The sequence below is a fragment of the Choloepus didactylus genome, chromosome 1, assembly GCF_015220235.1.
Source record: "Choloepus didactylus isolate mChoDid1 chromosome 1, mChoDid1.pri, whole genome shotgun sequence".
Classification (NCBI taxonomy): Eukaryota; Metazoa; Chordata; class Mammalia; order Pilosa; family Megalonychidae; genus Choloepus; species Choloepus didactylus.
Genome location: NC_051307.1, coordinates 163912443 through 163939086, shown reverse-complemented (window position 1 = coordinate 163939086; position 26644 = coordinate 163912443). Strand labels below are relative to the sequence as shown.

Here is a 26644-nt window from a genome sequence, read left to right as displayed (position 1 = left end):
GTTTTTGTTGCGGGGGAGCGATGACGGCGACGCACCGGAAGCGGTACCGTGGGAAGCCCGCGGGGTGGCGGAGACGTGTCTGTCTGTGAGGTGCTGGACTCTCGGCTGAGAAGGAGGTGGCTGAGTACCTCTTCACGTAACCCTCGCGGGTCAAGCCGGTCGATCAGCGTGGGGCGGCGGCGGCGGCGGCGAAAGCCCGGGCTGGGAGCTTTGGCTGCCGGGGTCCCAGACATGGCCGAGACTGTAGAGCGGCTGCAGCAGCGGGTGCAAGAACTGGAGCAGGAACTGGCCCAGGAGAGGAGTCTGCGGGCCGTGGGGGGCGGAGACGGAGGGGGTGGCCGGGCCCGCATTGAGAAGATGAGCTCGGAGGTGGTGGACTCCAACCCCTACAGGTGAATTGCGTCGGGCGTCGGAGGGGGGCGAGGTCACCGGCTCTTTCTAGTGAGGAGCGAGGCGCGCGCCCCTCGCCCAGTTTACACGGCCTCCCGCTACTCGTTCCCTGGTCAGAGGTTTCTTTCCCAAACGGGCAAGGCCCACGTCTTAGTACTTACTGGTCAGAAGTCCTTTCTGTTTTTAAAAAACCCTAGTGAATCAGCCAAATGGTGCTACTGTTGTGCCTGCTGAGGACACATACCCAGTTTTATATCGCCTTTGCCTCTATTTGTCTATCCCACTCCACATAAGGCCTCGTTCATGTCTGTCTCAAAGAAGCGCTGCAGGCGGATGATGAACTTCCGGAAGGTAACAGCCAATGTAAAAGCCGTTAAGCATAAACTTAGAGTTTCCTAAAGGGTTCTTAAATTGGGGTCCCGGGAGAGGAGCGCAGGGTTGGCTCTGAGATGTTAAGATGCTCCCTAAAATCTCTGACTTCACCAGCCCTGCCTACTCCTCTTCTTTCTTCATTTCCTAAGGCTTGTTAATTTGGCAAGCAATATACAGTTCAGTGGTTAAGGGTAAGGAAAACTCTAGAGATAGACTGCTTGAATTCAAATCCCAGATCTCTTAGTTGCTGGGTAAATTTGGGTAAGTTCTGAACCTCTCTGCTTCAATTTCTTAGCTGTAGAATGGGGATAATGTTAATATCTATATCTCGGTCAGCCTTGTGAGGGTACAAAAAAGTAAGAATTTGTAAAGAGCTTAGAATAGTGTTTGGCAGAGGGTAAGCCTTATACAAGACTTCATTACACAGTACATATGGTAGCAAAAGGTATTTGAGCTTTTATTATATGCTAAGCACTTTGCCTGCATTATCTCTTTCTTCCTCACCACAACCCTTTGAGATAGCTACTATTATTTTACCCCATTTTATAGGAGAAAAAATTGAGGCTTTAAAGGGCTCCTGTGACTTTCCTGAGGCCATAGAGGTAGTAGTAAGCAATAACGCCTGACTGGAATTGGTTTGTCTTACTCCAAATTTCACATGGAACTATCTCTCCAATAAAAAACAAATAAGTAGTATGGCTAAAAACTGGCCAGTTTTAAAGTAGGTTAGATAGGAAAGATGTTACTATTGCTCTTTCTATTAATTTTGGTAGGTCCCTGTATTGAAGTGAGGGGATTGACTGAGTGTTGACATCCTGAGTGCTGAGACTGCCAGCTTTGGTACTCCATTTAACTCCCAGAAAGCTGGCAGCCTGGGTTAAATACCTTCCTGGCTGAAGACTAAAAGATTCTTTTCTAGGGGGGAGCCAAGAAGAAAGACTGAAAGACACTGACAGCATGGCCAGATCACTCTATAGTGAAGACCAAGTAGCATCCACACCTTAAGCTTTTTTTTTTTTTTTTTTTACTGCCCCACTCTTATATAGAAAAACAGGAAAACAGAAATTCCTAACATGACAGAAACAAAAGAGTAACTTGAAAATAGACTATGTATGGGGAATATATCTCTCCAAATTATCGATAGTGTCATAGCAGAGGTTCTCAAATTTTAGCATGCTTCAAATCAATGGGAGGGCTTGTTAGAACACATTGTTGGGCCCCACCCCAAAGTTTTTGATTTAGATGTTGGGTAGGTTCCAAGAAATTGCATTTCTAGTAAAGTCACGGTGGCCCATGGACCACACTTTTGAACAACTGAGCTATAGGATACCTGATAAAGAAATGAAAAGAATTCCTATATAATGAAGGTAGGTCCTGGAATGGGAGCTTGTGTGTGCATTAAGTCGAGATCGGGGCTGTCAGAGGATTCTAGGAAATGATAGACTGTGTCATGCATATGAATGTATCAAGAGGAAATTTAGACAACTAGCAGAGAATTGGGGTTGAATTTGTGAAAACACATAGAAAATTAAGCATAAGAAGAAACAATTATTGTCAGGGGCGGAGATTGTACAGGCAAAAAGTAAGTTCTAATATAATGCATTGGCCCAGTTGTAATAGTATTATCATCTACACAAATGACCCTATAACAGTATTGGGAGTTGGTGGCATGGGAAATCCCTGTGTACAGTAAGGGATAGGATGGTAAGAGTGACATTTTCAGATAATGCCTAAAACTGAAAATCAAGAAATAATGTCAGCATGTTAGAGAAAAGTTGGTAATAAAGTTGAAAATGAAGGTTGGGTGCCAGAGGACTCCTGAATTTCTTATCAAGCCTGGTAAAACTCTTTGACTCTTTACAATGTAAATGAATGGGAATTGTATATATATCAGGTTTAAACTGTGTGTGTGTATATACATAATTTAAAAAGATGAAAACTGGACAGAGTAGCAGTAACTAGGTAAAGTACCTCTTAGAGTGCTTGACATATAATAGGTGCTCACTAAAAATTAGTAGGTATCATCCATTATGGGCTATGGTAATAAGTGGATGGAATTCCAGATTTAATTATTCTGATGATGGACATCTGAGTGTTAAACATTAAATATTTGTGTAAACTAACAAAGGATGGAAAAATGTTATTGACATTTCATGTTGACCCACCTCATCTAGACATAGCATTTAAGTCAGTAGTTCTCAATCTTGGCTGCACATTAGAATCATCTTAGGGGCTTTTAAAAAAATATATTGTTGCCCAGGCTGCACCTGGGAAGAAACATCAGCTTTTTAAAGCTACCACGGTGATTTTAATGTGCAGCTAAGGTTGAGAACTACTGATTTAAGGACATATGAAGTTCCATCTGGTTAGACTACTGAAAGATTTCTCTTCTTTTAAAAGATTAGTACTAAGTTTTGGTATTTATTTTCTGTGATGTATGTGAGCCTGTATCATTTTTAACTAAAAGACTGCAAGCCTTAAAACTTTTGTTTTTGTTTTCAGCCGCCTGATGGCATTGAAACGAATGGGAATTGTAAATGACTATGAGGTAAGATAAACTTTACCAAGTTTTTGAAGATGATTTGAGAAAATGAAAATAATACCTGGTGACATATTGATGAAGAGTTACTAATCAACACATATATAATTTTTCATTTCACAGAAAATCCGTACTTTTGCTGTAGCAATAGTAGGTGTTGGTGGAGTTGGTAGTGTGACTGCTGAAATGCTGACAAGATGTGGCATTGGTAAGGTAAAAGTATTTCTCTTTATCATATAGGGAACTACTCACTCCTGGAGCAAATCAGGTACAAATTAGTGTTTTTTCCCTCATTACAAATGATTTATTGATTTGTGGTGTATTTATTTACTTAATTCTTTCTACTAGACGGGTTAAGACAAATCCCCACCTACATAGAAGCTAACATTATTGCTAATTAAACAAGGACTATGTCGTGTTCAGAAACTTTTTGGTTTGGGGTAATGTATGAATGAATTGGACTTCTTAAATTGATAGTGTGTGAGTAAAACATTAAAACATCCAACAAATATTTTATTAAACACATGCCTTATGCTAGACGGACTAGAACATGTGCATTTCTTATTCCTGAATTTGAACTGGAGAATGTTCCAGATTTTTTTTAAACCCATTCATGTTTTACTTTTTTCTAAAATGGATTTGGATTGTGGGTGGGAACAAGTAACCTTACTATACCAGAATTCAGTCTACAGTCTTTGATTTATAAAGTTAAATGTTAGATACATGATAATTGAATACATAAGTATAATCTATTTATTGAGCTAAATGTTAACATACATGGTAACTGACTAGAGAAGCTTTCCACAATTAGATACCCTTTAGTTCATCATTTTGATAAAGCAAGCATTCTTCCATAAAGTATCAATGCTTTTTAATATGTGGAGCCACCATATGCCCTAAAATTCTTAAAAGAAAATGGTTTCAATATTGGCACTCATTTATCAATATGGAAAACCAAACAACAAAATAATTAAAATGTTTATTAAAATTTTAATATCTCTCAAGAAGTTTACAGAAGCCAGCCAACAATTGCTTGCAGCTGGCTTGAGTACCCTGGCTGATTGACTAAGGATATTAGAGATCATTGAGATCAGTGGTTCTTAAATTTGAGTATGCAACAGAATCATTTGGAAGGCTGGTTAAAACACAGATTGCCAGATCCTACCCCAGGGTTTTTAATTCTATAGGTGTGGGATGGTTCTAAGAATTTGCATTTCTAACAAGTTCCCTGGTGATCGTGATGGTGTTGATCCAGGTACTACACTTCTACACTTTAAGAACCACAGTATTCTTGCTTGCTATTTAAAGTCTGGTTCCTGAAGCAGCAGCAGCATCACTTGGGAACTTATTAGAAATGAAGACTTTGAGGCTCTAACCCAGATCTACTAAATCAGTCCATATTAGAATAAGATCCCCAAGTGATTCATGTGCACATTTAAGTTTGGGAAGTTCTCCTGCATTTCAAACAAGTTTCCATGCTGATGATGCTGGTTTAAAGCCAACAGATCTAGATCAGTTGTTGTCAAATATTGCTGTAATTATAATCACCTGGGAATTCTGATGTCCAGCCTGTACCCCGTAATAGGTAAATCAGAATCTCTGGGGATGGAACCCAGCTATCTGTATTTTATTTAAATTCCCCAAGTTATTCCAGTGTGAACTCAAGTCTGGAAGCTAAAGATCTACATAGGTTTAAGTCTCAGGAACTCTTTCTTCAATATGTAAAACAGATAAACAGATGACTCATGAGTTTTAAATAAATGGAGGATGGAAGACCCAGAGTTCACCTGTTACCCCTTAACCGTATCTGAAGTCTTTGGAGTGCCTGGATCAGCTGCTTTATTTTATAGACGAGGAAACAAACCTAAAACATGCAAGTTTACCCATGATCAGGCAAATTAACAGCAGAGATTAAGTTACAACTCACACCTTCCATCCCCAAGAGTTCAGTATTTCCTGTAACTTACTCATAAGCAAGCTATGAGACATAAACTTTAATACTTGGCCTGACCTAGTAAGTATTTCTTGAATGAGCTTAAACCATGTATTGGAGAAACTCAGTAGGGTTAGAAAATATCACCGAGGGATCAGTGATATCTTTTCTAGCAAATGTTAGATATTAAGAGTTATCTAGGTATTGTTATTATGGGCTGGATTTTTTTTCTTTATGGTTTCTGTATTTAGAAGAAGAAAATCGCATTTTTGTTTTTATTGTTAAATTTAAGATGCTGAGGATTGTATTATGGACTCCCATAACTGTAGATCAGGAAGGGACTTTGGAGATGACTCGGGCCAACCTCTTCTCATTGATAAGAAATGGGATCTGTTTGTGTGTGTGTGTGGGGGGGTGGGGGGCGAGAGACAGATGTTGTTTGAAACAGACCTAAGTATATGGCAAGAAATAACAATTAACTGGTTAATTCTATTTGGAATGATGTTTGTAGCCATGGCATGAGTATATATAGTCTCATACAAAAGGATTCAGGTATACTATGATTTTAAGTTACAGCATTTATTTTGATCTTATTTAAAGATTTCATTTATCTAATAGGTTCTTGGCTTATAGCATAATATCCAAAAATTGGAATAAAATAGGATTTGGGCACAATTTTTAAAAATTGAAATAATTTTTTAGTGAGTATCCATGTATGCACCTTTTTTGTTGTTATAAGCATTAAATGAGTTAATATATGGCCATCTAGTGTTTTAGTTGGCTAATATTATCAAATGGTTAAACATATGAAATGTGAAGTCTGCTAGTTTATTTTTTACTTAGATTTTTGGTATGATTTTCATCAGAATACTACTATTTTCATTTTAGTTACTCCTCTTTGACTATGACAAGGTGGAACTGGCCAATATGAATAGACTTTTCTTCCAACCTCATCAAGCAGGATTAAGTAAAGTTCAAGCAGCTGAACATACTTTGAGGTAAATGGCATAGCAGTTAAAGACCATATTAAGTGAAATTTTACTTTGTATATATTATGTATGAGTTAACCTAGTGTGTCAATGGAACCCAAAATTTTCACTATAAAAATGCAGGTTTCATTTAACAAAGAATTTGCTTCTCTCTTGGACATGGATTGGCAAACTTTTATTTATGGACTCTGAAATTTTATAATTTCATAAGTTCTCATCATGAAATGTTACTCGTTTAATTTTTTTTTTTTTTCCAAACGTTACATTAAAAGATGTAGAATCCATTCTTAGCTAGCAGGCTGTACAAAAACAGGTAGGCAGGGCAGATTTAGGCCATAGGTCTGGGGTTGTAGGGTTGTAGTTTGCCAACTCCAGCTCCAGAAGTTCCTCTGTGGTTCCAAACATATTTACACTGAATTGAAAGAGGAACAAAGAAGATATTGTCAGGCTGAGCTTTTTCTACCAGCATATAAACTGACCCAGATTGGGGTGGGAACATTTTTGTAATTCTTGTCAGTCTGCATACTACTTGCTTTTGAACCTAATCCTCGAAGTGGGACATAAGAGGTAGATGATGGCTTTGGATTATCTTTGAATAGCTTGAAATTCTACTTCTGTACTGAATGCTCTTTAGCTCTTTCTATTTTTTCCTTCTTGCTTTCTCTTACTATTCCTACTAGTAGTTTTTATTATCATTCCCCTTTCCCTTCTTAGAAACATTAATCCTGATGTTCTTTTTGAAGTACACAACTACAATATCACCACAGTGGAAAATTTTCAACATTTCATGGAAAGAATAAGGTAAAATTTTTCACTTATGATTTTTTTTACCCTGTCCAGTTCAGTTAAACATTTATTATTAGAAAATCTGATGAATTGGTAGGTTGGTATATATATATATTTTTATTTTAAAAATAGTAATTTTTGTGCCATTTCTTTGTATTAGGAGCTCAGTAAAAAGTGTATATTGTCTAAAAAGAACCCCCCCAATAAAACCCTGTAAATTTTAATGATATAACAAAAGATCCACAATATAAGTTCTGTGTTCTAGATATTATTTCTATATGAAATCAATTTTCTGTAGAGACCAGCATAACACCACTGAAATAATGAATTGTGTTCAGTTAGCTTTTATTATATTCACATTTACAGTGAAGCATGAATAAAAGCCTGGGAAACTGATTGTACACTTTGAAGGACTGTATGTTATGTGAATATATCTCAATAAAATTGCATTAAAAAAAAAGCCTGGGAAAGCTGATAGGAAAATGATAACTTTTGTGAACAAACTACAACTTTCACCCTTTATCACTACAGTAACATTTATGTTATATTTGTAAAAGTTATTCAGTATTCAATATCTACTAGATCTTTAAATACTTACAAACTTTATACATTTACTGAAAGAATGTGTGACTGAACTAAGTCTAATTAGAATGCATTTTGTCTTAAATTTTTAAAATGAAATGTATTTTCTTTGATTAGTAATGGTGGGTTAGAAGAGGGAAAACCTGTTGACTTGGTTCTTAGCTGTGTGGACAATTTTGAAGCTCGAATGACAATAAATACAGTGAGTATTCTTGTTGCTTAAGATGTTGTATTCATGGATTTATGTATTTTCTTGTATATTCTATCAATATATATTACCCATCCTAAAAAGAGTCCTAAATCTAAACCTTTTCATAATGTATTTTAGTTATTTTTAGTATGCTCTGGGGCTACTTTTATCATTCCAACAGCTATGCGACCTGTCTTGCCTTGCAAATGTTGCAAATGTTCTATTGGTATCCTGATCTCTCATGCTGATAGAGAAAACTATGAAATAGCAATAACTTCTGATAAACATTTTTTAAAAGAAAGTAAATTAATATTTTATAATATATTTTCAGTTAGCTTTGGTTTAAACTTTTTAAAATTTTAAGTAAATGTGCAAATATGTATAAATTGCCTATAAAAACTTGGGTTTTGGTTTCTCAAAAAATAAAATTTTAGTTTATCAAAAATGAAACTGAATTCCTTTTGATTTTGTTTTTAACTTTTCAACTGGCATTTTGGCATAATTTTGCTGAAATTATTTTAGAAAAGTGAATTTTTGCATAAATATAAGAAATCCAGTGATGTATGGTTCAGTTTAAACAGATAAATTTAACTGCTTACTTGAATGCTGTCAGTTTACTCTTCAAATAAAAAAATGGAATTCCTTAGCAATTTCCATTCTCTTAACTTCCTCTTCTATTCAGAAAATTATTTTTAAAAATCCTTGGTAATTCATTTACTTAACTGTAATTTTTCATGAAAAATTTCATGATAAACTATTTCTTGCTCTTTTATGTGCTTCATCATGTTTTCACCTATCTCTATTAAGGCTTGTAATGAACTTGGACAAACATGGATGGAATCTGGAGTCAGTGAAAATGCAGTTTCAGGGCATATACAGCTCATAATTCCTGGAGAATCTGCTTGTTTTGCGGTATGCATTATTCATTTTGGATTATTTTTCACGATTTGGCACTAGAGTAATTAGGGACATTTGACAATATAGTACAGTTTAAACACTTTGAATGTGATGGAATACTATTCAGAACATCTCATGCTTTCTTCTCTCCTTTGAAATGTTTTTTTTTTTTTTAATTCCTTTTTATGTAGTGTGCTCCACCACTTGTTGTTGCTGCAAATATTGATGAAAAGACTCTGAAACGAGAAGGTGTTTGTGCAGCCAGCCTTCCTACCACGATGGGAGTGGTGGCTGGAATCTTGGTACAAAATGTGTTAAAGTAAGTGGGGGCTAATATTTCTGAATAGTCTTATCTGCTTTTGACATAAATATTTCATGAAGAATTTTTAAAATGTGAATAACCAGCTAAACATTTAACTTAGTTTTAAATATATTGTTTTATATATATGTATCTAATTTATATATTGTATAATATTATATATGTGTATATATGCTTGAATATTTAAGAATATCAGTTACTCCCTGCATGTGTAATAGCTGATGTTAAATGGTATGTTGGCACTGGTTTATTTATTTGTGAAGCATTAACCAAAAGATTTAAATCTCTGCAGGTTTGACCAAAGGGTGGAGACTTAGACATAAAAGCACTTGCTTCCATTATCTTGATTTAATTGTTACTAAAAATAATCTGAATGTGATTAAATACTACCCAGGGTAATATCTCTGCTATCCAAAAAATAGATGCTTAGCAACCACACCTATCTAAATTGTGGCTAAAAAGAAGGAAAAGATTTTGTTTCAGCTAAAATCAATGTCAAAGAGTTTATGAACAAACTTACAATCATTTTATTAAAGGGAGAGCCCCCCCCTTTTTTTTTTACAGTCTGACATTTTAACAGTCATCGTATTGGATGTTTGTGATCATTGCATTTTAGACTCTCTCAGGCTCAAAATACCAGTCTGTCAACTGTATTAAATTCTCTTCCACACCCCCCACCGGTTGGTCCACAACTTTCTGTGGGTCATTGTCATCAAATCCATTGGGCTGAAATGAACAGGAGGCAGATGCGGCTTGTAGAGCTTGGGCTCAAGCATTCAACTCTTGTTTCTGTAAATATAGTTTATTATCTTTTGTTATAGCATCCATAAGTTCTTTCTGTAGAGGTGGATCTCCATTTACCCAGAGTCCACTGGTTGTATTATTACCACTTAGTGCTGTTCTTTTTTTTATACAAAAGCACATAAGCTGTGTCCTTTGGAAACCTACTTGTAATTTTCTGGACTGAGTGAAATGAAGTAAGTGTCACTCTGCTGTCATTAAACAAAAACCATTCTTTTGACATTTCCTTATTTTCCAAGTCCTGTTCAATAACTGCAGTGGGACTATCTCTGCCCAATAAATTACTTTGGGAGGATGCTAAAGCCAGAGTTTCACCCTAGTGGCACATCTGGTATGAAGACACTGTACCTGTGATATTTCTGGCATAAGAATAGTAATGACCACTTACAGAGGATATACCAGAGTGAACGACAACAGAACTTAACACACAGGGCACTAATTTTAGGCAGCAAGCTTCTTCAGTCCCAGAAGGTTTTAATTTCTTAGCTAGATTCTCACTAATATCAGTGATCTATAGACCAACTTTCTGACAATAAAGAAAGAGTAGAAGTTCTTTTAACTGGCAATTCCAAAACCAGTGGCCGTGACACATTGTCTAAAATTTTTCTTCTTGATAATTCTGATCATATGAAAATCTCAGGGGAATAAGAACAGGGTATTCAATTTCCTCTGTAATATGCATAGTTTTCTCAGCATTCTGCAGAGAGGCACAGTTTTCACAATAATATTGGTTGTCACCAGTAAGAATCTCTGGAGACAAAAAAAACTGAAGGTGGAGTTTCACCTCCTGGTTTCTGAGATAAACCATTATTAACAAGAATCTTGCTAGATTCATTAGGGACAGAAGTGTTTTCAGTACAGTGAAGCTTATCAGGAAGACTGCCTATAGTTCTTTCATTCACAATTGTAACACAAAGGCAGCTGTTGTTGGATTATAAAGTATTGGTTCTTCCGAAGGATCAGGTACACTGGCTTGCATTAGACCACCATCTTGTACATTAGGTGATGATGCTGGATCTTGAAAAGACAAGTTTTCCATAGAGGAGGAAGGACAAAAGACAAGTGAAAGATCTGTAAAGGCTTCCACTTTTTGTGAGCTACTTCTGCAGTTCAGACAACATATTGTGAGTTTGTAGTTTTCCTCCAAACATTTTTTCTATTAAAGTCTTTTTCACTGTCACTTGTGTAAGAGGTCTCTGTTAGTAGAGCTGTCTTACTGGCTACTTCATGTAAAGAAGTTTCACTGTATCCCATACTTTGAGGAGGCTTGTGTGAAGACTGAACTTTTAAGATCTTTTCTTCTTCATGGAGTCTGTGTATGAGCCAAAAAGGCAAAAAGATGCTGCAATTGTTTCATTAATGAATTGCACCCATTTAGATTCAAGAGCAATACTTGTCTCCTAAAATCTGTGGCCATAAACAGCGCCTGTATAACACTGTTCATATAACATGTATTTCCTAGGTTAATTAGACCAGTTTTCCCAGCTTTAGATTTTCTGAAAGTCTAGACAAACAAGATGCTAAAGAATTGGATTGAGAAGTCCAGGTACTTTGATTGAGAATCAACTTATTCTTCTCTTCACTGGGTTTAGGAAAATCCTTTATTGCCTCCAGAATAGGTTTGTAGAGATCTGAAAACCCAGAATAATGGTACATCATACAGTGTATCAATTTTGTTAATTGCACTAAAAAGGCTGTACTGGAAGACAGGCCATAACTTTTGAAAGAGTGAACCAAATTAACATGAGGAACAATCAAATGGAAAGCCTCTGGAGAGTGCTGGAAACTAAGAAGCATGTGAGAAAGAACTGCAAGAGCACCAGGTCTCACAAGAGGAAACCAAAGTCAATTAAAAACCAGTTCTATTTTCAGCAAAGTAACATCTATCAAAATAGTAAACTGGACAGCTGCCAGTCCTTTCAAGAGTGCAGTCACCCATGTTTCCACATGCTGAGCCAATGGCCAGGACAGCCAGTCAATCATTCTGTAGAGAGCTTGGGTCATAGTTGGATCTTTTACATTTGGATCTGTAGTAAGGCTCCTGATGAGAACTGTAATCATCTGTAGAGGAATAAGTTGCACAAGGCTTGCCAATGCTACAGAAGGTTCAAATGATGCATCTGTGGAAGAGATGCTTGCAGAAACTTGGAGGGAAGGCAGGAGTGCGGATGGCTTGGCCTTCCTTCCATATGTTCTGCAGCAAGTTACTCACTTTTGTTACCTGAGAGATATATTCATGCAGCTCCTTTTCCTGGGTGGACATGCACTGGAAGTGGCCTGTTGTCTGAACGAGCTGCTGACAGAAGGTGATTAACAATTTTCCCTTAGGGATGCACTACACAAAGTTGTTCAGGAGATTGCTTAGTCAGGCACACAGCTGTGGCTCCGGCCTCTCACAAACTATCCTTAACACCTCCACCTGCAGCAGGCTGAAGAGATCCAGTACCAATGGGCAGCTCATGAACAGCTTCAGACTGTTGTGAATATAGTCCAGGATAGCTACGTCCTTCCTGTCCAGCGAGTGGTAGCCCTACTGAAGAAGGTCCAACAAGATCTTGTTGAAGAAGGAATCAAAATCTGGTCGGTGGTATCGTGCATAAGCTTCCAGCACCCGGTGCCCCACCTGTTGCTGGAAAGTGCCCTAGCCCTCCAGGGTGAGCCGGGTCATCAGGTCAAACATGGCCTGGCACTGCACCTCGTCTAGCCCGTGCGCTGCAGCTTGTACCACCTTCTGCACAATCACCTGCTTTACAGGCAGCGGACGCAAAGAACTCACCAGGCCCTCCAGGATCTTGTCCATTGTCGCCGCGTGCCAGGTCCAGGGATAGGGGGTAAGGAGTGGGAGGCCACAGGCCAGAGGAGGGGTAGGATATGAACCTGGCGTTAAGCAGCAACGAGACTGGCCACCACCACCGCTGCCTCAGCAGCCACATTTATCGGGCAGGAGGGCCCATCCAATCCTAGGCGTTAGATAGCGAACCTGGCGAGCTGAAGACCCGACGTCACCCGTGCTGGGTATGAGGACTTTGAGGCCTGCACTATGCTGCGCCCCGGGCCCATGGTCACTGTCAGCATCAGCGCCGAGGGCCCAACAGCACCCCCAGAGGCAGGGTGTGCCCAGGCCAGGCTGGTAGCCAGTAGGTGGAGGATGTGCGCCCCGGTGTCCGGGGACAGGTGTGGGCATCCGGGTTCGAACAGGCCCTGACAAGAAACCCTCCCTGGGCTAAGTCGAAAGCCGCTGTCAAGGAGGGTGCCAGGGCAGCCGGGTGGAAGACAGGAAGGCTGACCGGGAGAGCCCCTTTAGGTTTTTACTAACTCAGGCCATTTTTTTCCTCATTTTACAATGTTAATAAACTTAATCTTTCTTCAGTCTCCAGTATAAGATCAAAGATGAATAAGGAGGCATCCTAATATTAGTGAGAAGTATCAGCTGCCATAATAGAGACTGTAAAAAGCATATATAAGAACCTCCAAGGCAACAGTTTAGGGCTGTTGCATATAAGAGCAAGCAGCCTGTACAAACTTCAGTAAGCCCTAACTAAACAAACATTTTATAGTGTGGTACAAAAAAAACAAAACAAAACAAAAAATCAACAACACATGGCTACAAAGTATTCTCTTAAAGATGTATCATATTTAACCAGCCTTCTATTGGTAGACATTTAGGTTACTTACAGTTTTTTGCTATTATCAGCAATGCTGCAGACATCTCATATGTATCTTTTTATTCTAGACTTTTGTACGGTGTGCATTTTTAGATGAATTTGAGTCAATACAGTATTTATCTTGAGATATTGCAGAATTTCTGTTTCCAAAGAGTTGCACATTTCACCACATTATAGGAATACCTATTTCCCCACTTTTTTTTAACATAGCAATCTGTTAGGGGAAAAAATGAATGTCTCATTTTAGTTTTCATTTACGTGAGGAGAGTTGAGCACTTGTATTTTTCTGTAAATTTTCTGCTCATCTCCTTTGCTCAGATTTTTGTCTTTATTGATTTAAAAGACCTTGCATATTAGGAACATGCATTTGCAAATATTTTTTCTTTTGTCCTTGATTTTTCCTCTATACAGCAGCTTTTTAAAGGAGTCAGATTTGACTTCTGGGTTACTAGAAATGCTCTATATCTTGATCTGGTAGTGGATAAATTTTTATATAAAAATTCATTGAGCTGTACATTTAAGATTGTGCACTTTATTATATGTACAGTATATATAAAAATGTTTTAAAAATTAAGGATTTGGTATATTTTCAGGGATTTTTAAGACAAATTTCTTCCATATTTTAACCTCTGAAATCAGGATGCCTCTTAAATGTTGTTGACATGTCATTGGCCTTTTATCTTTCTTAGTGCTTCATAAAATTAAAGTGTATTCCACAGTTGATGAAATAATCTTTTTTTTCTTTCACTTAATAAATCTTTAAGCATCTCCTCTGAGCCAGGTCCTGAATGCAAGATATAAAGTTTTTGTTTGCTGGGTTTCATGCTTTATAACTTACTCCAAATAACTTTTTAAAAGTTCACGTACTTTCTTCTAGAACTTTTACAGTTTTATTTCTTTATTTAAGTTTATTCTGATTCTAGTACTTACGGATTTATTTAAGTCTACTTTGATTTATTTTTCCAGGTTTCTGTTAAATTTTGGTACTGTTAGTTTTTACCTTGGATATAATGCCATGCAGGATTTCTTTCCTACTATGTCCATGAAGCCAAATCCTCAGTGTGATGATAGAAATTGCAGGAAGCAACAAGAAGAATATAAGGTATATGTCAGTCTATCAAAATGCATGAAGGATTATACTGCTCAGGACAGTAACTTAAAAATAGAAACCATTTTTTAGTTTTGGAATACAAGACAAATGGATTTCATATTTTTAAAATTTTAATTTGTTCACTGTGCTTCTAAAATGAAAATAAACTTATGTTCACAGTCCTTACTTGCTTTTGGTAATATAAAAAGCCTATATGAATTCTTGATTAATACCTGAGAGACGAACTGAGAATAAGTAAAAACATCTTGATATTGCCTGATTTCTACAGAAAAAGGTGGCAGCACTACCCAAACAGGAGGTTGTTCAAGAAGAGGAAGAGATAATACATGAAGATAATGAGTGGGGTAAGAATTCTTTTATGAATTGAAATAGTAGCATAAAGCAAAATCATCTATGGCAGGGAATATAATTATTGTAAGATTTTACAAATTCTGAATAATTATTGCTTATTAAATTAAGATCCTTAAAACCTATTATGGGATCAAATTTAACTCTACAGGTATTGAGTTGGTATCTGAGGTTTCAGAAGAAGAACTGAAGAATTCTTTGGGTCCAGTTCCTGACTTACCTGAAGGAATTACAGTGGCATATACAATTCCAAAAAAGGTAGTTTTAAACTCTGATTTACCCATAAGTAAATATCATATAAGAGAAAATGTCTATTTATTGTCTTTTGTCTTCATCCTATATTTCAATGCCATGAATTATTTCTTGTTTCTGATATTTTATGCCATATAGGTATTAAGATGTAAGAAAGAGAAGTATTCAGTGTTAATATGGAGATACAAATAGCACATTTTAAACTGTGACAACATAGACATAAAAGTTTTGTTCATTCATTAATGGATCAAGTATAACAGATTTTGATTAAATGGAGATGGCATTTTTTTGTATATTGATAGTTTTAGTCATACCACCATTTAAAAATACCACTTCAGTACAGATCTCAAGAATATTGAAATTGCTGCCTCCTAACTCAAAAGACAGGTAGGGAAAGTAAAGGACTTTTTCTCTCCTAAAAGTTAGAAGGCTCTTTATTAAAGGAAATTTACTTTATAATCTTGAACATGTTAAAACTTACTGGTTATATATTACTAAGCATCCAGAATTTTATGTGGTTCTTTTTTCACTGTATTTCCCTCAATTGTTGACAGCAAGAAGATTCTGTACCAGAGGTGACTGTGGAAGATTCTGGTGAAAGCTTGGAAGACCTCATGGCCAAGATGAAGAATATGTAGATAACAGACTGGCACATATTTTATTTCCTATGTTTAAGCGTATTCCCTTGCAGTTAAAAAAAAATTTAAAACTGATAAAACTTAGGATAACATCAATTGATGATACATTTTTACTGAATTGTTAACACTTTTAATTATACTTTGTTTTTTGATGCCCTGCTCAACCAAATCAATCTCTCCTAAAACTCATGTTCCATTCTAGTAGGTAAACTTCAAAGTATTATTGCAGGTTTTTAAAAATTCTGTTGAAAACTTAGTGAGATGTTTTGCCTGAATTTTTGGAGGGGTGGAAGGTGGGCGGGCCTGAGATGGGACCAATCTGATACACTATTCCTCATTTTTCCAGTAACCCCTTATGGTGTGTTGCCTGAGGAACATGGACAATAAAGTAGTATGTGATCCTCAAATGCAGGATGAGAAGGTTAGAAATATAATCTATTAATTAAATCTAGCAAGCATCTACTCATTATGTTTGGAATTGCTGTCTATAAGAAAACTGCCCACTGCTACTAACTTGACGTACAATGAATTTAAAATCAGCCTATCAAAGACAGCTTCCCAAAGGTTTCTTGACGAAATACAGGCTAAAATGTAGTTACTGGAAAAGTTTGTAAGCCTGTGAATTATATATTTGAAACAAAGACAATAAGCACAAATAAAAGAAAAGCTGTCCTTATGGAAAGACAGATAAAGGTATTTTCAGAAAATGCAAGTTATATTTTATTCTGCACTGACCAAGGAAAAGAAATAATTTCATCTGTGGATCGTATATTGGAGTCACTGTACTTTATTGGAGAGCAAGAGGTATAAAATTTAGGCTCTTAAGATCATCCAGATCATGCCCATCACACAAGCTACCTTCTGAATATTTTACTTCATTTAAATTTGATTTCCTAAGTAGATGTTGGCAAGTGTTGAATGGTGGGCATAAAAGAAGAGGCGTAAATTGCCTCTGCAATGACTGACATGTATTTTTTCTCTAGAGGAGTATGATTTCCTTTGATCGTTGACCAGAAAACCAGAGTTGCATACAAATAAGGAAGGCTTGGAGAGCCTTGACTGAAATAAATTCCTAAAGGTTTGGAGACCAACAAATAATCTGCAGGTATAGTGATTACCAATAGGCTATTTCTATGCTAACTCCTATTTTGATGGTTTTTGCTTTGAAGAAGATACAAACATCTAAATTGTATCTCTGGGGGAAAAATGTTAATAAAAAATTAAAAGTACAATACCCCACTTGTAAAATAAAGTTCTAAAAACGAATCAGAATGCTCCAAACATCAAATGTGTTCAATATATAGTTTTGAGGTTATCAGACCACATTGTTGCGATTCTTACGTTTACCATGAAGTCAGGAAAATAGGTGGACAGTTTGTTCTACCTTTGAAAATTACTTATTTGCCATTTCTTTAAACCTTAGTTACCTTCATCTGTGAAATAGTTTTTCTATTTACAGAATTTGTAGGTTTATAGAAAAAATCATGCAGAAAATAGTTTCCATATACCCATTATTAACATTTTGCATTAGTGTGGCACCCTTGCTACAATCAATGAGAGACACTATTGTAATTATAATATTAAATATAGTCCAGTCTACACTGGGGTTCACTGTGTGGTACAGTCCGATGGTGGTTTTATTTTATTTATTGATTTTTTTGTTTTATTTTAATATATAATGTTTATACTAGTTATATATACACCACCCAAAATTTCCCCTTTAACCACATTCTGATGTATAAGTCAGTGGTGTTAATTACATTTACAATGTTTTGCTACCATCACCACCATCTACTACCATACTTTTCCGCCACCCCAAACAGAAATTTTGTATCAGTTAAGCATTAACTTCCCATTCCCTACCCTTACCTTAGCCCCTGGTAATTGTATTCTAGCTTCTGACTATGAATTTGCTTATTCTAATTATTTCATTATCTGAAAATCATACAGTATTTGTCCTGTGTTTGGTTTATTTCATTCAATATGATGTCTTCAGGGTTCATTTGTGTTGCTGCATGTAGCAGAATTTTGCTCCTTTTCACAGTAGAACAGTCCATTGTATGTACATACCACATTTTGTTTATCCATTCATCTGCTGATGGACACTTGGGTTGCTTGCATCTTTTGGCAACTGTGAAAAAGGTCGCTAAGAACATTGCTGTACAAATACCTTTTTGAGTCCCTGCTTTCTTTTGGGTATATTCCTGGAAGTGGGATTGCTGTGTCATATGGTAGGGAATAGAGTTAAGGCTTAAAATGTACAGAGTTTCTATTTGGGATGATGAAAAGTTTTGGTAATGGATAGTGGTGATGGTAGCACAATGTCATGAATGTAATTAATACCACTGAATTATATATTTGGATATGGTTAAAAGGGGGAAATTTTAGGTTGTATAATACTAGAATAACAAATTTTTAAAGGGGGAAAAAAAACAAACCTATAGGGTCACCCTCCAGAAGTGTTCAAGAAGTGATACTACTAAAGTGTAGAGAAGTGATACTACTCCAGAAGTGTTAAACACCTTCAAGTCTTTTTTGTAATGTTCAACGTATTTTTAAATAATTTTTTAAACTGTAGCCCTCTATAAACTGGGGTAGGAAAAAGGACTTAAAATTGCACTTTTATTTTAAAACAGTGAAGTGCAGTTGCTATTCTTTACCTTTATAATTAACACATTGGAATTTTACAAGTATTAAATTACTGATGACTAAAAATTATTTATATATAAATAGAATTGGTACAAAACAATATCCAAAATGTGATAACATTTATAAAATCTATAAAAATAGCTAATTTTCAGTATCAAATTGGCAGATTAATTTGCATTTGAAGTAAATGAAGAGACAGATTTAGGCTATTTAAGAGAGAAGACTGGAGAATATCCCTATTTTGTGAAAGGTCAAAGAATGCCAGAGAACTTGACCTTTACTACATTAATGACCAGATGTTATGTGGATATGTACTACACAGTAATAAACAATAGAGAATGTGGAGAGCAAAGAAAGCAGAGAGCTTGGCCCAATGTGCTCAAAGAAAAGGTAGAATACAAAAAGAATTTTTAAAAATGTAGCAACGATTCCTGTGACTAATTTTTTTTCACTGAAGACCATTCAAATCTTTTGTAAACACTATCCCTTTAATCCTTGAATGTTTTCTTTGAGGTAGAGAGGTGGGCTAGACTACTGCTGGAAAGTAAGATAAGGAATGGTAAGGTAAAATAGCTCTTGAAAGCTGAAAAAAGTCTTGCAATTCTTGAATTCTCTGGCTTAACTGTTCTGCCACCTCTTGAACAGAGAAGACTAATCCATTCTTCATGTCATCTTAGAATTCTGTATCTATATGCTTGTAATTAATAGGAAAATTAATTGTCTTAAAACAGGTACAATATGATTCAAACTTCAATGTAGTCCAACACAATTTCATACAAATACTGGTTAAATCATACAAGGTGGTAAAAATAAATTTTCTTAAAAACATAACATTTTTCTTCACGTTTTAAATTCAAATGTTCTAAATATTTCTTATATTTTTACCCTAAGGTTCACTGAGTTGGAATTGGTGCTATTACCTTTGTCCTTGATGAAGGAAAACGTCAGCAGAATGAGTTGTTTTTAAGCTAAACGAGTCTCCACTTGATGAGTGTTGTGAAGGAGCTTTTCCACCCAGAAGTGATGTTTCTGCTTCTTTTATTTCCATTGCCCTTTTATATAGTTCAGCAGCCCTTTCAAAATCTCCTTCTTCATAGCTTTGATAGGAAAAAAATTCTTAAAATGATAATTAATAATAACCTACAAATTTTAAATGACTATAGGGTACAGAAAAATAAGTTGTGAATAATTACAATTTTTTCCCCTTTCTTTTTCAATACATTTTTTTCAGGCAGACTAATGAAATAAAATACCCTAACTCTTCTCCTTTTCATTTGTACTGCTGTGGAACACTACAGTGTCTTATATAGACACCATTAAGAGAATGGAGTAATAGATGTGATGAAATTGCAAGGGAAGGTTAGGTATTCCATATATCCTGAGATAAACACATATGAGGAAGCAAAAGTCAAAAGTACTTCACGGTAAATTAGCTCTAAGGACGTCAAGTTGACCATTTTGTCTCCAGAGGCAGTTAGTTACAAATGAAAACCACCCTTCACAATTTGCCATGATACACTCCTCTATAGAAAAGATTATGCGGCCTTCACCTCTGGGTACTACATTATCTCTTGAAGTAGATCAGCACCCCCCTCCAAAAAAAAAACAAAAACAAATATTCTGTGTTCTATGATGAGTCATAGTTATTCTAAAAGAGGTAGAGTTGAGCTATAGAAGGAAAGTGAAAAAATTCTTACCTAAGCACAGCTAAATTTTTTAGTGTTTCTCCTACTCGAGGATGCATCTGACCCAGGCTGTCTTCATAAATTTTTAATGCTCTTTCATATAATGGCAAGGCTTCAGTGTGTTTTTTCTTATTAAAAAAAAAAGTAATGATGCTTACTTCAACACACTGGGTTTCTCAATTTACTATTAATGTATTCTAGATCAAGCTGACCTACTTTGGCAAGCACTTCAAAAAAGTTAATATCCATAGATTAATTTATAAATAATCATAATATGAGAAGCAGTGTAATAAACAGCCAGAAACCTGAGATTTAGCCTGACTTTGTAACCATTTGACCTTAATCCAATAATATAAGCATATCATGCCTCTTTACTGCCCAGGGGCTACTACCACTCCTGTTCCTTACCCATCACAGGCAGATGCCACAAGCTTAAAGATGTTAGATAGAGAGATGTAGGGATTCTCCAATATTTAAAATAATAAGCTCATTACCTGAATTAAACACTTAGTTTGTGGCTTTTTTTTTTTTAGTTTGTGTTTTACATGAAGAGGAAGGAACTATCTTCTTCAATAATGTCTCAAGTATTAAAGCATTAGGAGATAAATAATAACCCTAAATTTTCTTTACTTATTTCTAATGTGCCATACCTAACTCATGTTTCTCTATATTTTATACCTTAAAATATTCATTCAAAAAGAGTGAAAATGTGGGAACTTACCATTTGGCTATAAAGAACAGCTAAATTCACCAAGGCAGTAGCTACACTGGGGTGTTTTGGGCCAAAAGATTTCTGTCGGATTTCAACAGCCAACTCATACAAAGGTATGGCTTTGTCAAGTTTCCCCTAAAAAAAGAAAATGAAATCTGACAAAAAAATATTAAAGCAATAAAGGCTATCTGATCAGAGCTGTTTCCATTAAGATAAAATTTGGTATTAAAAAGAGATTTTGAGGAAAAAAAATCTCCCAGTAAAAGCATTCTTTTCAGTTCATCAGTAACTACAGAAATAGAATAAAATATAGGAATAAATAGATTATGTAGTAACAGAAAAAATAAAGATATGAATATGAAAATATTTTCTTTGATGATTCAGAAAGTCCTTTAGATCACCACTGTTCCTGGTGAAGTTTAAAAATGTCATTTGCTAGTGTACATAGTTCAGAGATGGCATCAAAATAAAAACTCATATCCCATTTACCTGTCTCTTTCCCTTCAAATCCCTTCCAGACCATTTCCTTTTACTGAAAGTTGGGCAGAAATGGTAACAAAGAGCAACATCAACTTCAGTGCCAGTGAGGGTCCCACAGGCAAAGTGTAAGTCCAGTCTATGCAGCTCTTTGACTGTATTAAAGGCAAGCAGACTTCTCTGGTTTTGTTTTTGTTTTGTTTTGTTTTTTTGGAATGTTATAACAACTCTAAACACTACTCAGGTTACAACTCTATGGCAAAGAATGGTTACATTTAATTGTAGGCAAAGTCAAGAAAGAGTGAAATAAAAATGCTCATTTAATTGCCTGCAAAGACCTAAGCCTTGACAATTGAGTGATTTATTATGCTTATGGCTGCTTTGCACAACAAATTTAATATTGGTTGAATTTTGAACTTCTGAAATGTAATATAAGAATGAGCTCTAATTAGAATGCAGATGAATGCATTTGTATTTGGAATGAATTTTAACAAAACCAAACCAGTATCTTCATTTAGTCTGAAATATTTTTAAATGTTCAACTCAGGTATTTGTTGAAAAATTAAATCATTAAGATTTAAAAGTTCACAAATTATTTTGCTGATAGTAATTACGGCTTAATTAGTCTACAATAAAACATACAAAAGTATCCTGAGGATTGCTTACCATTTTCTTATATAAAATTGCAAGATGCTTCACCGTATATGCCAAAGAAGGGTGATCAGGAGCTAATGCTCGTCTCCGAATGTCTAAAGCTCTCTCATAAAGTTCTTCCGCTTTATCATATTGTTTCTTTTCATTGCATAGAGCTGCAAGATTATTCAAAGACTGGGCACAGTCAGGGTGGTCTGGTCCTAGAACTCTCTCCCTCATTTCTAAGGAACGCTTTAGAAACTGTTCAGCTGTCCTATGAACAAAACCCCAAATAGTTTAATCAATTTATTTTCTAGAGGTCAGAATCCCTAGCTGTCATTAATTGGAGAACTGAAACATTTTTTATTCTTAAATCCAAGATAGTTAAAATGAAGGGTTGAACTCAAAATCTCTCTCCTCCTTTCCACCCCATCCCTTCCTGCTCTTTCCCAAAAACTAAAAATGCTATTCCTGATAGTTTGAGAGTCTAGAATGTAAGGACAATTGCCTCAATTCCCCACTTTCCTTCTCCTAAAAGACAAACCCCATAAATATTTTCCTAAACAATCTTTTTTTAACTTTAATATTAGACCTAACTCTCTCTGAAGTTACGACTCAATACTTTTTAATAAAAGAAGCATCTGTGAAGTGGGGCTAAATATTTGTTACATTTTTCTTACATCCAAAGATGTCGAATCTGTTAGGTTTTTCTGACATCCAAAGAAGTCTAAAAATACTTCTTTTTCAGAAAATATATGTATAAATGCCATTTTGAATCTTTTATATCCAAATAAGCTAAAGAATAAAGCTAGCAACCATCTACATTCTTATCTTTACTCTCCATTAATCTCAGGTTTCTTCCATGAAATTTCATGTACATCTACATAAACTCACTTTTCATAAATATATAAAACATACCACAGAAGCTACAGAATAACTTTATAAGTACTAAAGAAACAATGTGAAAGGAAACAAAGTAAAATACATGAAATTTGACATGGTTTTAATAAATTTTTTTCTAGCCTTTAACAATTTTTTCTATCATAAACTTAATTGACATAGAAAACAGCCTTGCATCTAAGAGACACATTTTCATTATCAACACCATAATACTCACTCCAGGTTATTTTGAAGATAGTAGAGGACACCCAGTTCATTGAGGGTCCGAGCATTATCAGATGTGTCTTTACCTAAAGTAAGCTCTTCTAACTGTAGGGCCCTTCTACGTAAAAGGGCAAATCCATACTGGAGCAAACATACACAGAAAAATAAAAGCAATCACTATGTGTAATCTGTAATTCTGAAACAATATATTGGAGTTGTTAAAAAAAAAAACTTTTCTTTTTTCCCTTTTTTAAAGTAAATCACCATTATTTTGTGTCACAGTGAATTAATCTAATGATTATTAAGTACACATTTCCATATGGCATCACATTCTAAAAATCAATAAAAGATTTTTTTGTGAAAATGATTATAAGATGTATTTAGCAAAGTGAACTATACCTCAGAGTCCTTCAAAAGATTAGGAAACAGAATTAACTTGCAGATATTTACCAAACCCAATGCTGAAACACTTAAACAGGTACTTAAAATTGCACATAGAACTTTAAATTATAACAAACAAACATGCTATGTTTGGATTTTGTCAGCAAATTAGAAAAATAAAAATAATTTCTTTTTGCTTTCAAGGGGAAGAATGTCTCTGCATTTGCATCGAACATAAAATGTTAACTAAATTTCTTTTCCTCCCTTTTTAATTCTTTAAAAAGGGGGGAAAAAATCAAACCAGCTTTAAAATCAATCTCCCAAAGTCAAATCTTCAAATGAATTTTATAGTTCCACTTTTTAAAAATTTACTAATTTGTTCTCAATAATACTGTCCTTTGAACACATAGATAAATGAGAAAATGTTGATACTTTTTTAGAAGCTGCTTTAAAATAAAGCTCTTAAATGTGAGTACGTGCACCTAGATTATGATATTCAGAGAAGCTCTTTTCCTCTTTGGTTCAAAACATAACACAAAAAAATCTTTCATTACCAAGTTGCCTTTTCTCCTTGTGGCTCTCTGACGAATTCTGAAGGATTTTTTCCTAAAATGTTCAGCTTGTTCATATCTTTTAAAAAAAGTAAAATAAAAGTCAAACCAAAAAATCCATATGTTCAAAGTACCACCCTTCAGTTAAATGAACACATTCCTTAACTAGTGTAAAAACTATTTTTTGGCTATTAAATATAGTAATATTTCAAGAAGTGATACTCATGGAATTATAAATCTCTAACAAAAACCTTCATAAAACAAAATCTGATAAAACAAAAATGAATCTAGTCCTCTAAGCAGCTAGCATTTAACTCTTTTTAATGGATTTAACTCATTAGGGCAAGTTAAATAAAAATCTAAAATTGGGAGTTTGATATGTCACCTTCTTCTATAAGGGGTAAATTCTGGTCAAATATAAATCTAAAATTCATACAAAGTTTACATGAAACAATACTTCTAGATGTTAAAAGAAAAATTCCAATATGTATCACTTATGATGGAACAAAAGAAATTATTTCTTATGGAAGAAAAGATTCTATTCAGTGGGTGCCTAATAGATATGAGACAGATTATATTATACCAAAGAATAGCAAACTTTAGTTTCTATAAAGGGCTAGATGGTAATATTTTGGCTTTGTGGGCCATATAGTCTCTGTCACAACTACTGAACAATGCCACTGTGGCAAGGAAGCAACCAGAGACAACACATAAATGAAAAAATGTGCCTGTGTTCCAATAAAGCCATACTAACAAAACAGGAGACTGGCTGGATTTGGCTCACAGGCAATAGTTTGCTGACCTCCATAATCTGCCAATTAATGTTCTCAATATTACAAAGCCAAAGAGTGAATAAGCCAGGATTCAAACTCAGGCCAATATGACTCCAAAGTCTATATTATATCCTCCATGCACCTTCAAACAGAGATGAATCTTGTAATTCTAATTTTCTCTGTTTATCCCATGAATACCCAGAACAAGAAATATCACTTGAGCATGGTGCATTCAAAAGAATAGACAACAAGGACATGTACACAGCCATAAAACAAAGTCTATCACAAAAGTACATTAAAAAAACAAAACTCTCCCTCACAAAACCAGAGTATCACTGATCTAAATCTTACTTATTCTGCTTCTGGTACAAAGTTGCAAGTGCCTCAAGTTCACGGGCAATATGTGGATGGTCCATGCCATAAGCATTTTCTGAGATTTCCAATGCCTGTTTATACAGCTGTTCTGCATTGCCAAACTTCTTCCACTGCACATATACACTTGCTAGTTGGTGGAGGGACTGAGCTACTCTCGGGTGATCTGGATCTAAAGCTGTTTCTCGAATTTCTAGAGACCTCTGCAAAGGTACCACAGCCTGGAAGAAAAAGGTTAAAGGCCAATTAAAGACAGTGAAATACTTAAGATCTGTCATCTGATGAACCATTAAAGAACTTAGCACAACAAATGAAAAGCTGCACTAAGTCCTTGGAAGGAGAAAAGAGTAAAACATTCAGTCCTCATGATAACCCACACCGTCTCTGGTTCTCTGGTGAAGTTACCTGACTGAGAAGACCCAGATCCTTGAGAAATCGCCCCAGAGTTTCATAAAGATCAGCTAAGCCAATCATGTTCTCCTCGCCTTCACAGTCTTTCTCATACTGCTTCAGTGATTCAAAATATTCCGTTGCCATTGCACTTTTGTCTTTGCCAACAAACTGCCAATAACTCAGCAACTCGGCAAAGTGTCCTCTGTTTTAACAAACAACAGCAATTTCATGAAAAACAAATTTTAAAATAGAGTGAAAATGCCAGAATTCATATTGAACTATTGACAATTATTAATAGAAAAGTACAGTGTAAGAAAGTAAGACTATAAACTTGGACTGATCACTGCTTCCAAGCTGTGTGACCTTGAGCAGGTTGTCTGACTGCTTTCACCCCATTGTCCTTATCTGCAGAAACGGAGACACCAATAATACTTGCTTCAGCTGTTACTGTAAGGAGATAATGGCACATAGTAAATACTCCATGGTGTTGGCTGTTATCATTAACAAAATGATTACCTGCTAATGGAAATTTATCTGCATCCTTTTTAGATAGCAGATGAGTGCACCCAAAAATTATCTTAAATGAAGGAAATCAGAAAAGAAGAAACTAATGAAATACAGCAAACCATGAGTGTCTACTTTGTATTTTCATCAAGACACTGAATGATAAAAATAAGCTTATTCATTTTTAGATGATATTAAGTAGGATGGGAGAGTGAGTATACTAAAGAATGAATTTGATTTCAAAGGGTCCATGAAAAATTGGGATGGAGAGCAGAAATAAAGTAAGAGGTGCAATGAAGAAATTTGACAGAGTTCACTCAAGAGCAAAACAAATTATGTTATGAGAAGTGACTAAATTTCTAAGTGAGGCAGAAAAACCCATATGATCTTCTAAGTAGATCAGAAGCTTGGCTCATGGAAAAGTGGTTCTGCTACTGATAAATTCAAACATCCCTGAAGAGAGAAACAAAATCAATTTATGAATCACGAGGTAACTGCTTTAAATTCAACACTGTTAAGACCCTATTTGGAGCCCAGAGTCTGGTTTGAAGGTCACCACTTTGAATCTTCTGAAGGTTCTGAGAGGCAGATACTATAA

The 26644-nt window shown here is 35.5% G+C and overlaps 2 protein-coding genes and 1 pseudogene across 13 annotated transcripts in view; 1 reads left to right on the top strand and 2 right to left on the bottom strand.

The window, feature by feature from the left end:
• Positions 1-32: 32 nt before the first annotated feature.
• Positions 33-20104, top strand: UBA5 (ubiquitin like modifier activating enzyme 5). Of its 4 annotated transcripts, none has more exons than XR_005218120.1 (13): positions 33-392; positions 3265-3310; positions 3425-3514; positions 6123-6232; positions 6938-7024; positions 7709-7793; positions 8589-8693; positions 8870-8997; positions 14430-14565; positions 14843-14918; positions 15074-15180; positions 15729-16917; positions 19353-20104. XR_005218120.1 is itself a non-coding variant. In XM_037844795.1 (12 exons), exons 1-12 carry the CDS (start codon positions 232-234, stop codon positions 15810-15812), a joined length of 1215 nt encoding a protein of 404 aa, XP_037700723.1. In that variant the 5' UTR covers positions 33-231; the 3' UTR covers positions 15813-18090. The 4 variants fall into 4 exon arrangements, 2 of the variants coding, with proteins under 2 accessions (XP_037700723.1, XP_037700738.1); XR_005218121.1 differs by lacking the exon at positions 19353-20104 and having other exon boundaries at positions 15729-16233; positions 16796-18090; XM_037844795.1 differs by lacking the exon at positions 19353-20104 and having other exon boundaries at positions 15729-18090.
• The window catches only part of NPHP3 (nephrocystin 3), a 58569-nt gene continuing 38304 nt past the window's right edge, over positions 6380-26644 (bottom strand). The window contains exons 20-29 of one of the 9 annotated variants that reach the window (XR_005218107.1): positions 25555-25744; positions 25129-25370; positions 24008-24083; positions 23086-23213; positions 22002-22242; positions 20868-20993; positions 20159-20274; positions 19382-19558; positions 13474-13603; positions 6380-6635 (exon numbers count right to left, since the gene is read on the bottom strand). Coding sequence is in view for 6 of the 9 variants with exons in the window: in XM_037844745.1 (XP_037700673.1) it covers positions 6515-6635; positions 19382-19558; positions 20159-20274; positions 20868-20993; positions 22002-22242; positions 23086-23213; positions 24008-24083; positions 25129-25370; positions 25555-25744 (1417 nt within the window). In the remaining 3 variants the exon portion in view is untranslated. Of the gene's footprint in view, positions 6636-11293; positions 11430-12203; positions 12332-13473; positions 13678-18146; positions 19559-20158; positions 20275-20867; positions 20994-22001; positions 22243-23085; positions 23214-24007; positions 24084-25128; positions 25371-25554; positions 25745-26644 lie in introns of those variants that run through there. The other 8 variants (XR_005218108.1, XR_005218106.1, XM_037844745.1 and 5 more) reach the window with 8 other exon arrangements.
• LOC119540890 lies at positions 9501-11271 on the bottom strand (annotated as a pseudogene).